Raw genomic sequence first — 17,603 nt, forward strand, 5'->3', positions numbered from 1 at the left:
GGATAGTCCCTCCAAAATAGGGACTATTCGGAGGTATGAAAATGGGTTTTCAGAAAAGAGTTAAAACCTTGGTTTTACTTTAAACTAGTTAAAATTTGGAATAAAGCAAACATTATTCATATAGTAGAAGTGTAAGATTTGGATGCAATCACTACATTGAGCAAGGCGTAATAAAACGAAACAGTATTTTTCAGTGTCATTTGATTCATCTACCCAAAGTTCAGTGGCAGGTACCATCATTCATTATAAATGCAACTCACTGATCAGCACAGTATTTCTGAGACTAATAGCCACACAAACTTTAATAAACGGGATAAACTTACTCACCCTAGGAGAAAATGTCCATGTTTTTGAGTTTTTGGGCAGCCATGCAGCTCTTACTGTATGAATATTACCTATCACCTGAAAATATGAAAATGCATAGACTTAGCTCTGTACATATTTGCATTGGGTTCTTCGCTAACTCAATAAAGTGTGGTAAGTTCAAGTAATTGGTTTAAAATAAAGAATGAGCATTAACTCTGCAATATTTAAGTATATTTTTCTGCAGCTAGGGGGTCTAATACAAAACTTGCCAACTTTGGCAGCGAGATCTCAGTGAGTGAGTTGCGGACCCATACAGAAAAATATTTCAAGAATACATGGGATAAACATACTGCTATTAAGACTTACATAAAAACTAATAAAAAAAATAACCTAAAAAATATCAATTCACCCCCTTCCAAGAAATAAAACAAAAACAAGCACACACAAAAAAGGGCGTACTAGATGGACCTGTAGGTTATGTTTTTGATACCAAATTAAGTTTCTATGAATAAACTGGTGAAATATATAGCCAGATTCTTAACCTTGGAGACTTTTCAAAGGCCTTAATCTTGATGAAGGCATTAGTTTACATTTGCAGACCTGTGTTTAATTTGTGATTGCATGGAAAATAAAGTTAAAGTTAGACTATACAATTTTGTTTTATATAATGGATAATGGTCTCACTAAAGCTTGCAATGTCTATCAGCTCCTCAGTGCAAGCACTACAAACATACTTTACATAAAAGACACTATACTGAAACACAAGAAACTGAGACTAATAAATATTATCTTTATTCACTATGTGCACCGCTGTGAGCACTGACAGGAATGTTCATGTAAAAAAAAATTTCTTACCTTAGTGCCATCGAAAAGGCAGAGTCGCACATGTCTGCTAAGAATCTGAATGCTAGCCCCAGGCAGAGGAATCATTTTGCAGCTCCATAATGTCAAAATCAATGAGACTCGGGTGGGCAGAGATAGAATCTGTGCAAATAAATTGATAAACTGTAGTTACCCCAAGAACTGACATTTATTTTACAAAAATTATAAAGCATTGACAGAAAAATAAGTGTAGACAATCTCTCATTTCCTAATGTGTTGTACAAAGATACATTCGCAAACTAGATTTAGCCTCATTTAAAGATTAAATGAATGGTCCCAGGTGAGAGACTGGTACCTGCCACAGGGCGAGAAGCCTTGGGTGGACCTGGAGCGCGCCTGCAACCCTGACTTTCCACTAGTAGATCTCCTATGGGTGCCCAAAGAATTTGAGGCCCCCTGCTAACAGTTTGCCTGCCCTTACTAGAGACGCCTTAGTAACATGGGACCGGCTATGCAGAGATACGGAGGGGGTGGTGCGCCCAACAGCTAACGTGTCCATTCAAGCGGCGGCTAAACAGATTCCTGACTTAAATCTGACAGCGTGGACAGCTAGAGGTATTCAGACACTGGGCCACTTATTTGATGAAGGTAGACTCTCATCATTTACTCACCTATGTGATCTTTACCACTTGCCTAGAGGGGATTTCTACAAGTACTTGCAGATCAGACACTGGCTTGCAACCCCGCCACTTAAGAACAGACCAATCGGCCCGCCCATAGTATTATACTACTCTAAATTGACTAAGGGGAATAACAAAGCAGGCATAACGAGTTGGTATAATATTTTGCAGGCGCAAGCTGATCCACCCAAGTCCAAAGTACAGCTTCAGTGGGAGGCAGATCTCAGATTGGATCTCTCGGAGAAAGACTGGGAGCATATTTTTTTGAACGCATTCAAAATTACCAAATGCCTTAAGCACACAGAAATGTTAGTAAAACTTGTAAACAGATTATATGCCACCCCAGAAAAACTACACAAAATATGGCCATCCACCCCCCCAACTTGCTGGCGTAACTGCTCGGAGAAGGGAGATATACTTCATATGTTCTGGTCCTGCCCAGTGCTGCAGCCCCTGTGGAATGAGGTAGCTCTACTCCTTAATAAAGTATTTAAATATCACGTACATTTGACCCCTGAATTGGTTCTACTACATCACTACCCAGCTTCAACCCCGAAGTGGGATAGATACGTGATGGGACAGATCTTCATAGCCACTAGAGCAGCGATCGCCCAGGCGTGGAAACAGCCCCTTCCTCCTCCAATGGCAAAAGTTATTTCTAAAACCAATTTCAGTTTTGAAATGGAAACGCTTGGAGTGCCTTATTCCACAGCGACTGCTTCCCCTTTGGTGAAATGGTGGGCGTGGCATGTATATATGACAGATGGTGAGGGGGCACCGAAACAGGATCCACAGCAAAGTGCAAGAGCTAAGGCCTTAAATATATAGATTAGGACGGATCTGGAGAGCTCAAGAGTTAAAGCTGTGTATAGTATATGCCTTTGGTTACCTGGATGATATTAGGTTGGGTCACCCAGTACATTCATGTGCCTAGTATAACGCATTGAAAGGGTTTTTTGATGCATCTTCTTTAGTTAAAAGTTGCTGATATATTGTTGTGTTCCTTACCCACTACGTACCCCCCCCCCTCCCTTCTTACCCATTTGTTATTGTCCTTCCCTCCTCTCCACTACCCCCCTTTTCATTTCTGTACCCCTTAAAAAACTTTTACAAAATTAATAAAAACTTTTAAAGGGAAAAAAAAAAAGATTAAATGAATCAACAGAAACAAAACAATTTTTTTCTCCTAAAATACTGCTCTATGTAATTTCCTTGTGAATCATAACAGTAAGGAGAATTCAGGACTACTTTTATTACCTAAGGCATTTTTTGTGTGTTTGAAGCTTTTTGACATTAGGCAAACTGGGCTCAGAAATGCACTTTTCTGAAGGGCAACTAGAGGGGATAAATGCTTCTAATTAAAAGTTGACCCAGTCTCCACCAGCTATGTGCTGGTTCAATAAGCAAGTCCTTTTGTGGAAAAGAAATGGCCATACGCCCCTAAAAATATGCTCTCTCCACCCCTTTACTGCATATCATTAATGTCACTCATCAAGACGAAATGTTGTGCACTGCTCAACAAAACTAGGTATGTCCTTTCGCCTACTCCATACTTACTGTTCACTCTGCCCAACTCCTCACAACACCCCCGTGCTATGAGTGGCCAAAATGCACAGGTCCAGACATTAGGACAGGTCACATGGAGAACCCACACAGCCTTTAATACATTTTTAAATGCGTACACTTTCTATATAATGTAAAGTTGTCTACTTTACTTAACATCATCATCACCATTTATTTATATAGCGCCACTGATTCCACAGCGCTGTACAGAGAACTCATTTATATTAGTCCCTGCCCCATTGGCGCTTACAGTCTAAATTCCCTAATATACACACACACACACACACACAGACAGACACAGAGAGAGAGAGACTAGGGTCAATTTTGATAGCAGCCAATTAACCTACTAATATGTTTTGCGATGGTTTTCCTTGTTCTTCTCTGATGTTACATATTTTATTGCACAGTAAAAGTACTTTACCTCTCACATATTTATTGCCACATGGCCATATAAGGAATGATAAAGAGTACCCTTGGTTTATACTCATTTCCAGTTTAGATACTCACATACAATGAAGATTGTGACAAATAGACAAAAAATATTTTGCAGCCAATACATAGAAATTAGGAGTTAGGCGTAAGTCACTAGTTTAGTTAAAATGTAACATTTATTTCAGGCAAATATTTTCTATGAACTTTGTAATACAAGTAATTTACATTAGACTTTGTGTGCACTGTGCAATGTGCTCATTATGCATATACTGAATTTTGCTGACTGATGTTGATTACATTATTATGTTAAAACACACATTGTTTTCTCATTATAAGAGGATTGGTGTGCTTTCATCATACTTATCTAAAACTTATTTCGGAAGGACACTACCAATTTAACGGGTTTGTCCTACTGTCCGACTCGCATAAGTTGGGAGTTATGTCCCTGCTCATGATGTAAGTGTCTCTGAACCTATGGCAATTCAAGGGTGTGTTGCCTGTGGTTGGGGGCAGCTTCTCAGAACCACTGCATGCGCCTGGGTCCATGGCCACGTCCATTAATACGTGGTCCCACGTCATAGTGGACACATTATAATGCACATCCCCTTTTTTTGGAGGGGGTATGGTCATGGCCCGACTTGGGATTTTTAATTGTTGAGAGGTATGCAATTATATATCATTTGCCTGACAACGTAAAAAGAAGTGAATCGTGTTATTTTGAATGGCACCGACATGGAATTAGGTGATACTTGCGCTTGCCGTGACCACACAATTTCTACAAGCAGTGACATCACCAAGGCTGCACTCTCATTAATATTGGCGCAGCCCACAAAATGGCAGCACCCACTGTTTTAAGTGATGGGTGCACTTTAATTATTTGAGCTACCTCTGTCTATAGAATGTGAGCTAAAAGTGAGTCACATACACACTAGAGAAAAAATATTTTGCCTGTGGCACAAAACACATGATGAAATACCTCCATTGAATATTACAAAACAATATACACTGAACTGTGTTTGATACAATCACAAGAGAGCTGAGTGTTTATATAAACATACATGTTTTCTCCAATCTCTCCGTAGTGTACATCACACTCAAAGTGAATAAGTACACAGATACACAAATTAAATAAACTCTGCTTTAATTCCTTCTTGCCTATTAACAAGCATTAGGCACTCTATATACTGCCAACAAAGTCACTTGACCAACGATCTTAAATGCAAAGAATTTAACACATTTGACATTTTCTGCTTGTTAATCTAATGGAAAGAAGACAAATTATTTTAGAAAAATTTAAAAATATGATCATTTGAAACATAAAGCTATAGGACAACGGCTAAGCAGTAAACAACTCATATCAACCGCTTTCATTGCACAATTTCTTAATAATCACAGCAATTTAAACAGTTTAAATGGTAAATCAGTTTGAAAAGTAATGTTACTATTACTTTCATCTCTCCCTGAAAATAATGTAGTTTCTTCAGGACAGACACATTATTTTCTTGACTCCTTAGGGCAAATATGTTTCAGGTTCAAACTTGTCAAACGATTAAAACTTCCAATACTGTACTCAAATTAGCAATTGAATATGATTCCAATACTTTAATCAATGAATACACTGAATGAAATACACTGAATGAAATACATTTAATCAAAAACACAGTTAAATTAAATGTAACATTTCCAGTACTTTCAGTACTAAATATCACACTCTAAAAATATTTGTTAAAGACCATTTGACACCAAACACTAACATTCCAAACTCAACTTTATAAATTCATTTATGAAGCATGCTTTGTTTCAGAAAAGCTTAAATTATGCGTCTAACATGCCGAACAACAGAATGCAATCACTATTTTTAATCACAAGTAGACAACTACTGTGCATTCAAAACACACATCCATAAAAAAGGGAGCAAATAAGGAAGCTGTTTAATACATGCCATCCTAATGCAAATAATAACACAGTATTAGGGGTGCCAAACATACCACTTCCCTCCTCCCCATGAACTGTTCCCCTCCTCCCCAGGATTTCTTCCCCTCCTCCCTATTAACGCTTCCCCTCCTCCCCAGTAAAGCTTCCCCTCCTCCCCAGTAACGACTCCCCACCTGCCCAGTAATGCTTACCCTCCCCCCCAGTAACTCCTGCACAGTAACGCCTCCCCTCCTGCCCAGTAACGCTTCCCCTCTTCCCCAGTAAAGCCTCCCCTCCTGCCCAGGAATGCTTCCGCTCCTCCCCAGTAACGATTTACCTCCTGCCCAGTAACGCTTCTCTTCCTCCCCAGGAACGTTTCCCCCTCCCTCCCCAGGAACGTTTCCCCTCTCTCCCCAGAAACGTTTCCCCTCCTCCCCAGGAACGTTTCCCCTCCCTCTCCAGGAACGTTTCCCCTCCCTCTCCAGGAACGTTTCCCCTCCCTCCCCAGAAACGTTTCCCATCCTCCCCAGGAATGTTTCCCCTCCTCCCCAGTAACGCTTCTCTTCCTCCCCAGGAACATTTCCCCTCCCTCCCCAGGAACGTTTCCCCTCCCTCCCCAGGAACATTTCCCCTCCCTCCCCAGAAAAGTTTCCCCTCCCTCCCCAAGAACGTTTCCCCTCCCTCCCCAAGAACGTTTCCCCTCCCTCTCCAGGAACGTTTCCCCTCCCTCTCCAGGAACGTTTCCCCTCCCTCTCCAGGAACGTTTCCCCTCCCTCCCCAGGAACGTTTCCCCTCCCTCCCCAGGAATGTTTCCCCTCCTCCCCAGTAAAGCCTCCCCGCTTCCCTTCCTCCCCAGTAACTCTTCTCCTCCTCCCCTGTAATGCCTCCCAAGGGGAGCATGGCATCCACTATAACTGCTTGCTCTGGGTACAAATTAAGGATCTAGCAGCCTATATTACTTGCTATAATTTTTCACCACAGCATCACCCATTGAACACCCCCAGTTGTTGGGAATCATCACGGGGCAAACAGAGAGTGTCTGGCAAACCAAAGTACAAGTTCATTAGATCAGTCAGCAATAAAGATTCACAAATGGAAAAATACCCCTATTATGTTAACAGAAGATAACCTTAACTTTGAACATCAAATGGTATACAAGTAGTGTTTAACTATGCGACTTGTCTGTCAGCTTACTGTTAGAAAAGTCTTGTCATCTTTCCTGTAATTTACATAAATTTATGAGTTTCATTAGCATGAATATTTTTTTATTCAATAAGGCACAACTTACATCTCCTCTCTCTGAGTCCCATAAGAGATCCTTAAAAGCCAGCTGTGAAGTGGTAAGTTCAGGTTGGAGGTACCTACTTCCTCTGTGCTGATCCCCTGTGTAAAAACAATTATGAATATATAAACAATAATATTACCATGTCTAGGAACTTCTCAGCCCCAGGAGTAAAGCACAAATGCTTTCTACAACGTCAGTAGGCACATTAATACTAACATAAAATTGCTGCCACTGTTATCTGTTTCTATAACTTTTAGACATTTTACAGTGATAATTTCTACTTTGCATAAAATTTGAGTAAAAAGAGGGTTTTATACTCACGTTAAATCCATTTCTCTGAGTCCATCTGGGGGACACTGTTTACCATGGGGTTGTATGAGGGAACATGGAGTAGGCACTCAAATAGTTAACTTTCTACCGACAGGCTATATCCCCTATGCAACTCTGTGCAAACCTCTGTCGAAGTCAGCATATTGGATAAAGTCATTTCAATTAAAATCGAGCAAACTTGGTTGTCTTTGTCTGAAAAGATGCGTACGGCACGCTACGGCGTAAAAGGGCGTACGCAGCTGCAACACGTGGCAACAACAGTATTTAGTCTTTTACATACATTCGCACACACACGCACACTTGTAAAATAGTACACATTAATGGTAGTTGCAACACATAGTCATTTATGTCGAAATATAGTAGTATTTATGTGTAATATTATAAGTTATATGCATATCAGTAAAACATATGGTACAGGTTGAAGGAATCATATCATGTGTGGTATCATAATACTCCTCTTAACATTTGCAACTGTCCGGGCCACTCTGCGAAGGAATCGCAGAGTGCATACGCAAGTTATGAATGATAGGGAATTATGAACTATTTAAGACTAAGGAATCTTGGCGGGAAGATCGGAGCATACCCCCTGAGGAGATGACCCCCTCCTTTGGATACTTTAGGTTGAACTAGCCAATGATTGACAACCCCTTGGACCTTCCTGAAACCTGGACCAATAGAAGCAAGCTATACCATTCTGCATTGTTTTACTGTATTTCTGTGTGCATATACACAGCAGCTCCTCATCTAGTGTGCAGACATCTCGTCCCCAGACTTCAGGATTGAATGACTGTACACTGGATCCAGAGCGCCTGCGATAAGTAACGGCTGTACTTATTATAATTTTCGCTTGAATATCTACTGCTACTTTTTGAGAATAAATCTTTGTGCATTGGAAACACAAATCGAGATTCGACAATCGTTATTGGTTAACGACAATACGTACTTAACACCTCAGTGTGTAATAAAAAAGCCCAAAGGAAGGGAACTCAAACACCCAAAGAATAACAGCAGAAGAGCAGAAGGGAGGGTATGCAGTGTCCCCCAAATGGACTCTTTTCTCTTACATCCATCTGGGGGATCTTGCTTACCATGGGGATGTACCAAAGCAGTCCCCTAAGGGAGAGACCGCTCTGACAGTCCGGTCCGCAACACTGTGCGGCCAAAATTGGTGTCCGGGGACACAAACACATTAAATTGATAAAACCAAGTAAAGGTGTGGACAGAGGACCAGAGGACCAGGTGGCCGCCCAGCAGCCCAAGAAGCACCCCTGAGTGGGTGGAATGGGTGGCAATACGATCCAAACTGACATAGGCTTGCTTAATTGTGGACATATTAGAAGCTGGCCAACCTCGTTTATGGGCCTCAAATAGTACGAACAGAGAGTCAGTCCGTCAAACGGCCGATGTCCATTTAATATATATGCGGTGGGCACAAACCACATCCAAATAAGTCAAGGAGTTCGGGCCTGGGGAAGCAGTCACCTCCTGGAGGACTGGGTCCCCAACCTCCTGGTTTCGGTGAAAACCATCCTTGGCTGAAAAGACGGAACTATTCTCAACACAGCCCTGTGGAAGATGAGATAGGTGGACCCCAAGCTCCGAAAACCCACCTTGCAGAAGCAATAGCCAGGACTAACTTTAGGCTCCAGGGAGCTGTGGGTGTAACATAAGGAGGCCAATTATGCAGAACCCCTTGAAGGAAAATCCGAATATCTGCCATTATCTGTTGAAAAGATAGATAAGGCCGACACTTGGACCCTTAGGGAATCAAGTCGCAGACTTCTGTCCAAGCCATTTATTGGTATTACAAATTTAATGTTTGTCCCCTTCAATATACTCCCCATTTGCACTACTACATCACTGTAGTCTTGTTTTCCACTGGTCGAAGCCATGGAGCAAATCAATTTCTGTTACTTGTTTCAACATATCTGCCGTTTTCTTCTTTACAGCATCAACTGACTCAAAATGTGTCCCCTTAAGCACTGATTTAACTTTTGGGAAAAGATAAAATTTGCATGGTGCTAAATCGGGCAAATATGGAGGATGTTGAAGTGTAGTAATGTGTTTGTCAGTCAAAAACTGCTTCACAGAAAGTGCTGTGTGAGCAGGCGCATTGTCCTGGTTAAGAAAGAAACCATTTTTCCACAGTTGCGCCCGTTTCTTTCGGACTCTTTCTCTCAGCTTTTTCAAAACTTCTTTATAATAATTCTGATTAACTGTTGTGCCTTCTGGAACCCATTGTTCCAAAATTACACCCTTGATATTGAAAAAAAACAATGAGCATTGCTTTGAATTTTGACTTGCTTTGACAAGCTTTTTTCATTCTTGGTGATGACAGTGTTTTCCAGTGCATTGACTGTCTTTTGGTTTCAGGATCGTACTGGAAGATCCAGGTCTCATCACAAGTGATTACTTTATGAAACAGGTTTGGATCTGTGTCAAGTTGCTGCAGAATGTCAACACAACATTCCTTGCAACGTTCTTTTTGCTCTGGTGTGAGAACCCTTGGGACCATCTTTGCACAAATTTTCGTCATGTTAAGATCCTCACGCAAAATTTTCCATACAGTGTATTTGTCAATGTTCAGCTATCATTCGAACAATGAGTCGGTGGTCTTTTCGAATAATCCGACTGAATTTTTCTACATTTTCTTCGGTTCTTGTAGTGCAAGGTCGTCCAGGGAGTTCATCATCTTCGACATTCTCACGTCCATCGCTAAATCTTTTGTGCCACACACGCGCACGAGACAGGCAGTCATTCCTATAGGCCGTAGTAAGCATTTGAAAACATTCGGTTGGTGTTTTGTGCAATTTTACTATAAATTTCAAATTGACACGTTGTTCAACTTTTAAACTTTGCATTTTTTCGGCACAACCAAACTAAATGGTGACTCACAATAAACTGAACGTCATAAAGTGTTGCAGCTTGTCATGCAGGTTCAAGGTTATTACGTATGCAGTTATAACCGGTTCTCACTGCTTTTGTTTACTAGGTGGAATCACAGTCTCGTTATTTAATAAACATACCTCGTATATATCTAGAATGCAATATCTGTATATATGAATACTACTTCACTAACTTTCTTGCACTACACAATATACCCTCATTTGCATTTAATGCAGCAAGTAGAAAGTATAGTATAAGAAGAAAAAGAATGGTACTTAGCTTCCTGGCTAATGCTAGCCAGCAAGAGGGAGTCCGTCAGTAGCCCAGTCTGAGGTTTGTCTGCAAAGGTTCCTGCTTTCCCAGCACGGTTTTGGTGTCCACAGGAGAGTGCAAAATAAAAACTGATTGAGACAAGGGAAGCTCTATTTTTACTGCTCCGTGTTCTATATGCCTCCTGCAAGATTGTTATACTATCTGACTGCGGCGCTTCTATGGTTACGCACGCAGACTGATGTATTCCATCTTAATGCTATGCGCATTAAACTAAGCTCCGACCCCCCCTGTCTGAGGGGGTACTTGGTAGCTTCCACAAGATGGCGGCCGCCATCACGCTGAATTCCGGTGGTCTATACTCTATAGAGCAGCGCCGGGCCTCAGGAATAGATTAAAGTGTGACCACGGCTTCTCCAGCCGTTTGCCACACTGAAAGTAAAAAGTGCTGTCCATGTGAGCCGGCCTGCTCTCACTACGTGACAGCCGTTGCACAGCCAATGCTGTGACTTGTGTGCTGTTCCCAGTACTGCTAATAATCTAAAAATAAATAGAATAAATAAAATAAATTAAACTATCAGCTAAAAAAAAGCCCATCTTTGCCGAGCAGCACAACAGAGGTCCTACTCCTCTGGCACATAAAATACACTGAGGTTTGCACGTGGTTGCAGAGGGGATATAGTGTGTAACTATTTCAGTGCCTACTCCATGTTCCCTCAGCACAGTGGCTTAGTGGTTAGCACTTCTGCCTCACAGTACTGGGGTCATGAATTTGATTCCTGACCATGGCCTTATCTGTGTGGAGTTTGTATGTTCTCCCTGTGCATTCGTAGGTTTCCTCCAGGTGCTCCGGTTTTCTTCCACACTCCAAAAACATACTAGTAGGTTAATTGGCTGCTATCAAAATTGACCTTAGTCTCTTTCTCAGTCTGTGTGTGTGTGTATATGTTAGGGATTTTAGATTGCAAGCTCCAATGGGGCAGAGACTGATGTGAATGAGTTCTCTGTACAGTGGCACGATATAAATAACCAATGATGATGATACAACCCCATGGTAAGCAGGATCCCCCAGGTGGATGTAAGAGAAATGTAATTTTTATCCTACAGTTTCTCTTTGTTTTCTAGTGGTAGTTTTGTTTCTTTACAGTATTATTTCTGGTATAGAGAAGTGATAAGATATACAGTATATTTCAGTATGCAAATTGAACACAATAAGTAGGCCAATTAGGTAATTTGGTTCAATCACCAAAACTGGATCTGTGAGCAATCTGGGCCCACGTGTAGAGCATCACTGAATCATTCTTACCTTTTTCTAATAGCTGTACAAGAGTTGATGGCCGGAACCCAGCTGGGATTGTGCCCATAGTAGTCAGTGCTTCAGTGGCACTCATCTAAAAAAGGAACCTCATTAAAATTTGCAAAACAAAAATGTACACAAGCTGTAAACTTGATAGCAATGTAGAATATAATACATGAATGTAACTGCTAAGCCAGCTGCAATAAACATTACATTTTACCAACCTCTTGAATCTTCTTAGAAGAGCTCAGCTGAGAAATTGTGTCTTCTGCAGGTCTAATATTAAAACAAAATGTAAATAAATGAACAGAAAACTACTATGAAATTCAAACATGCACTCAGCAAGACAACATGTCAAATAGAAGTGAGAGAGAACATTTGTGATCAATTATAATATATTATTCAATTGAAGCCAGGTAAAACAAAAAACATAAACAATACTAATAATGATAACAATATGCTAATTTGCGCTAATATTATGCCAACCTATCATATCATCATCATTTATTTATATAGCGCCACTAATTACGCAGCGCTGTACAGAGAACTCATTCACAACAGTCCCTGCCCCATTGGAGCTTACAGTCTAAATTCCCTAATATAGACACACACTCACACACAGGGAGACAGACAAAGAGGGAGAGACTAGGGTTAATTTTTGATAGCAGCCAATTAACCTACCAGTATGTTTTTGGAGTGTGGGAGGAAACCGGAGCACCCGGAGGAAACCCACGCAAACACAGGGAGAACATACAAACTCCACACAGATAAGGCCATGGTTGGGAATTGAACTCATGACCCCAGTGCTGGGAGGCAGAGGTACTAACCACTACGCCACTGTGCTGCCCAACATATTAGCGTCTAAATAATATATTGTATAATGCCCCATGATCTGTGAAGTATAACAATATTAGAAGTGACTGAGGAGTTCTGTGACCATATAAATGGTCACAATTCAGAGATGACTTCCATTGTCCTTATTCTGTCCTTATAAATTCAACATTTTAGAATTTTAATTACGAGTGTATGAAATAATATACTGGTGCACCTAGTCATATGTTTAATTATGGGAGAAAGGAAAGCTGTCTGGACTGGCTATGAGAGACACTCGTAACCATTGAAACCATTTCAAGCGCTCCCTCTAAACTGACCTTTTCACACTTCCCTACCTGGCCCATCCTAAGACGATTCCCTCCTCACGCTCCACCTGCTCATTTCAGTCCACCCCATTGTCTCTGTTTACTAGTCTAATCCTCTTAATGTCATCTCCCACAAGTTTGGCCCTCTCTACCCTGATCTCCTCATCCTCATTGTAATGCCTACTTTGTTCTAGTTATGTCTTCTTATGTAGTTGTTTTCTCTATATTCTCATGTAATGATTTTTACTGATTCTATTGTTTCTTTTGTCCCTTGGAATAAATCAACTGACAGCGTCACAAGTGTAATAACACAAAACAATATTTCTGATATTCATAAATGACTCTATATTAATTACCTACAGGTTACCGTCCCTCAGAACTTGCTGCCTGAAACAGCTGCCTTGTGTTGCCACATTACAGTTACATTACTGCCTCCAAGCCTAGGCTGTAGTTTTCCTAATCTCTGTTTACGATTGTTAGTCCCTGGGGCCTTCTTATGTAGTGAAATTTAACTTGGGTCACATCAAGTCCAAAGGAATTATCATGTTGTTCTGAGACCAGAACCTTTAGACTATCCTTTGTCCCCACTAATAATGTGGCAAACCTCTCTAAGATTTACAATTCCCAGAACATTTCTCAAAGAGTTCTTAAAATAAGATATCTTGGAATAGACAGATTACAGAATACCACTGACACTGAACTTTATAACCAGATTCCATATTGTCTTGTATGGAATCAAATTTTCATCTACTACAGGTAGTCCAATGATTCGTCATGATCAAACTCCCATTTAATGAACTACCAGAATTAAGATCACAAACAAAACAAGGTGACTGCCCAAGGAGCCAAGTTTCAGTTTAATAAATATTTAAATACAGAATCTATTGTGTTCCCTCTGGTCTCTGTGATAATCCAGTGTTTAGATTTCTAATGTTCTGTAAAAAGAATATAGGTTTTATGAATGTACTTTCATCCAAATTCCTCCCTCCCCACCAATGTGCTCTTATGGGTGAATAAGTCACTTGCATCCTTGATCTCTAAAGGTGTACATATCAAGTCATTTTAGCAGTAAAACTATATGGTGCAAGATTTTGAAAACTATAAACACAATAAAACAAGGTAAAAACCACAATAAACAATAATTACACACTTAGATTACCTCTTATTACTGACAGTATTGTCTTCTGCTACAGTTTCCTCCTCATCCTCACTTTCCTCCTCACTGAGATGTGGGATTTTGTCATCCTTTCTGTACACCTATCAATTATAAAGGAATATAATACAATAACACATGTTTTGTATTCCAAATCGTATGTATTGTTAAAGCACAAACTAGTTGGCAATAAAGTGAGCTTGTGAGTTTGGCAAGCTCTTATTACACACTGGAGAAAGGTCTCCAATGTTCCACCAACTAACTCTTTGCCTAGTGAGAACTGGGACCACCACCAACCCACCCCCCAACTACACTTCATTCCCCTCCACAACCCTACTCTCCCTTCATCCTCCTCTCCACCCTTCTTTACATTTGAAAAGTAAAATAAACAGAGGGGATTATGTTAAGTGGTTTATATAGAGATTTCCCAGTTTGACACATAGGGGGATATTCAATTGGGTCTATAGATCGCGGATACACTGCAACATCGCAGATTTCCGTGCGCACCCCATAGATGTATTGTCACTTTACACACGCAGCTGCGCATAATCGCAGTTGCTGCACCTAACTGAATACGCCCCATAGAGATCTTATATTTCTGTATAGATAGATATACAGAGTGGTAGCAGAACAGCAATTCTGGGAGAGTAGCCTTCCGAGGTGCTTAGGATGTGAGTGACAATTATAGTGATGTTGGGGTGGCAAAGGCCACAGACATGTGATATAACTAGACTGTAATACAATTATTTGCACTACTGCTTGTCTGAATAGTTTAGTACCTAATTATAAATGCCTGTACATAGAATTGAGTCAACTTTAAGGCAACAAAACAGTTGGTTTGGTAATAAGATCCTGTTGGATCAATGGGATTAATACAATACAAAATGGTTTAAGGCAGGGTTGTCCAACCCGCGGCCCAGCCCGCCTGTAAATGTGGCCCAGCGGTTGTTGCAAGGGGGCAGCGCTGTTAATGAAAAAAATATCCTGCAAAAAAAAAAAAAAAAAAGAAAATACTTACCTTGCGGTCACGTCAGCTGGCGCTCCGGCTCCCTCCCTGGTCTCCTCCGCCGTGCGGTGCTCGCAGTGAATTTTGGGGGTGACGTCATCACACCCGACATCCATTGCATAGCGCAGCACAGAGGAGTCACCCACTGTTACCCTCATCGGAGGCTGCTCCAATTTTTCCCGCCACCCTATCTTTAAATCTCTGTAGATTTCTATTAGTCCTCCTGATGCTACCTATATCGGTGACTATTTCAAACTGGTCAATAAAAAAAATGATTCATGGGTGCAGAAAGAGAGGAAAAAAAAGTTTTTGCCATTTAATTCCCCCAACCCCACTAAGGGGCAGATGCAGGTAAGTTAAATTGCAGCTGGTAATGGGACTACTGCTTTAATCATGATTCTGCAACAGGTTTCCTAACTCTTACTAACTTCATTTCCAAGTAAGTTTGATATGTTAACTATGTTTTCTATGTTTTTTTGGATGATCAGCTATCGTTAGTGTTAGTGTATTTTATGTGTATTTTATGTGCGGCCCAAACCAACTCGTCGTCTTCCAATGTGGCCTAGGGAAGCTAAAAGGTTGGACACCCCTGGTTTAAGGCTATGTTGTGGTCTCATTTATAAACTGTGAACTTTGACAATGAATGCAGAATATTCAACTTTTACCAGGGACCCATGCCTATGTACACAATAGTAGGTATGCCATTTTTGCTTGAAATGTTTTGCCTTGATAACAAATGTTTGAAGAAAAAGAACTGTTCGTATATGTTTTTTTTAAAGTATGCATAATAATTTAACACACCAAGATATGGGACACGCAGTTTGTAACACAGACAAAACATGATACACCAAGACAATGAATGTAACCATATAATACGCACAGATAGAACATCACTGTATCTACCAGATATTTTAAAGTTAAAGTTGTAATGAGTTACTACGACATAATTCCTCTGATATTCACCAATCTTCATACGTGAGACTTAATATTACAAGTGTCTGACAGAATGTATTTCTATAGACTGTAATTAGGGTAACTATTCTCCAGGAATTTAGAATAAAACTCACCTCCAAGTATGTCATTGGAACGAGGCCCCGAATTCCTTTGGAGTTTTGAGCCAACCACCAGCCATCAGATTTTTTATCCAGAATCTGCAATACTTCTCCTTTCTACATTAACACAAGAAAAATCTATATTGTAGTAATTAAATCACACTATCGTGTTGAATTAAATAGAAAAAAGTACAAAGAATATCATTGCCACTGTGATTAGAGATTTCATGGGTACTGGATAAGAACTTTGTGAGGATACCAACCTTAGCTGGGATGGCAGTTACCCTCTGTGGGATTAAACTCACTCGGGTAGACCAGAGTATATCCAAAATAAGGCTTTTTTACGATGGTAGCATGTATCCTAGAGCAGACTTTTGCACTCAGCACTCCAAAGTAATAATCTCAGTCTCTTTCAGAGACTTATCTTCCCGCAATATTACCACTACCGTTTAGCTAGACAGTTAACATGTCTCCCAGCTTGGGTTACTGGCTCACACAGACCCTTTTCTGGTGTATATACTTAAGACTGGGCCAAGGCTTAAAAAGTACATTAAACTGTGATAAATGGGTGATGAATAAACAGTTCTCAGTCCAGTAGCGCAAACTTCAATTACTTTTCTGAAAATAATTTGTTTGCCACCTTATATTTTTATATATGATTAAAGACTATATGACCTATCGCTATTTTCACAAAAACTTATTAGCACTGAAATGATATTGCTCAGTTTATACTGTAAAACTATTCTTAAATGTAAAAAAGGGTCATGCAATAAACATTGCAAAACAAAATGTCAAGTAAATTTCTCTTGTTCAAAACTACTATGTGCCAGGCCCACTGTGTCTCTACAAGAGCATTACATCTAGTGGTATCTCCTGGTCCATTCACTCAGGCCATCTGTCTATGCACACCTTCACCTCCTTAATAATAATACAACTAAAATGATTTAAACACAGTAAAATTTGTAAATATAAATTACACCGAATTTGCCTCCTCGCCTTCATTGGGATAAATCGTCACTGACATATCGGAGGTGATGACACTAAAGAAGGTCAGTTCTTCCATTTACAATTATGTATCAATTTATGGTATTTAGACCTCTATAAAATGATTAAAAAAAATATGCTGGGTTTACTTTAAATGTTAAATCATCCTTCTGCTGTGCTTGGAAATCTCCCAGAGTGATAAAATCTTTTGCAGTTTGGTCTAATGCATCTTCCTCGTCTTCCTCCTCTTCTTCATCTTCTTGGTCATCCTCCTGATCTTCTTCTTCCTCATCCTCCTCTTCATCACTTTCATCTTCATCACCACTTGTTTCTCTTAAATAATCACAAGCAGAACAATTTGTACAATTGCTAAAACACAGGTAAAACATAAGCACAATAATACCACTACAGACATAACTATACTTCATCACAGAGCATTGGGTTACTCTACATATCACTGAACATCTATCAATGTAGACAATCA

The 17,603-nt window shown here is 40.2% G+C and overlaps 1 protein-coding gene across 1 annotated transcript in view; it reads right to left on the reverse strand.

Annotated features, from left to right (window-relative positions):
* The window catches only part of LOC142144644 (nephrocystin-1-like), a 65,424-nt gene that overhangs the window by 25,433 nt on the left and 22,388 nt on the right, over positions 1 to 17,603 (reverse strand). The window contains exons 6-13 of the mRNA XM_075203742.1: positions 17,269 to 17,452; positions 16,151 to 16,252; positions 14,084 to 14,181; positions 12,010 to 12,061; positions 11,795 to 11,879; positions 7,006 to 7,100; positions 1,162 to 1,290; positions 328 to 402 (exon numbers count right to left, since the gene is read on the reverse strand). Coding sequence (XP_075059843.1) covers positions 328 to 402; positions 1,162 to 1,290; positions 7,006 to 7,100; positions 11,795 to 11,879; positions 12,010 to 12,061; positions 14,084 to 14,181; positions 16,151 to 16,252; positions 17,269 to 17,452 — 820 coding nt within the window. The remainder of the gene's footprint in view (positions 1 to 327; positions 403 to 1,161; positions 1,291 to 7,005; positions 7,101 to 11,794; positions 11,880 to 12,009; positions 12,062 to 14,083; positions 14,182 to 16,150; positions 16,253 to 17,268; positions 17,453 to 17,603) is intronic.

The sequence above is a fragment of the Mixophyes fleayi genome, chromosome 3 (genome assembly GCF_038048845.1).
Source record: "Mixophyes fleayi isolate aMixFle1 chromosome 3, aMixFle1.hap1, whole genome shotgun sequence".
Lineage (NCBI taxonomy): Eukaryota > Metazoa > Chordata > Amphibia > Anura > Limnodynastidae > Mixophyes > Mixophyes fleayi.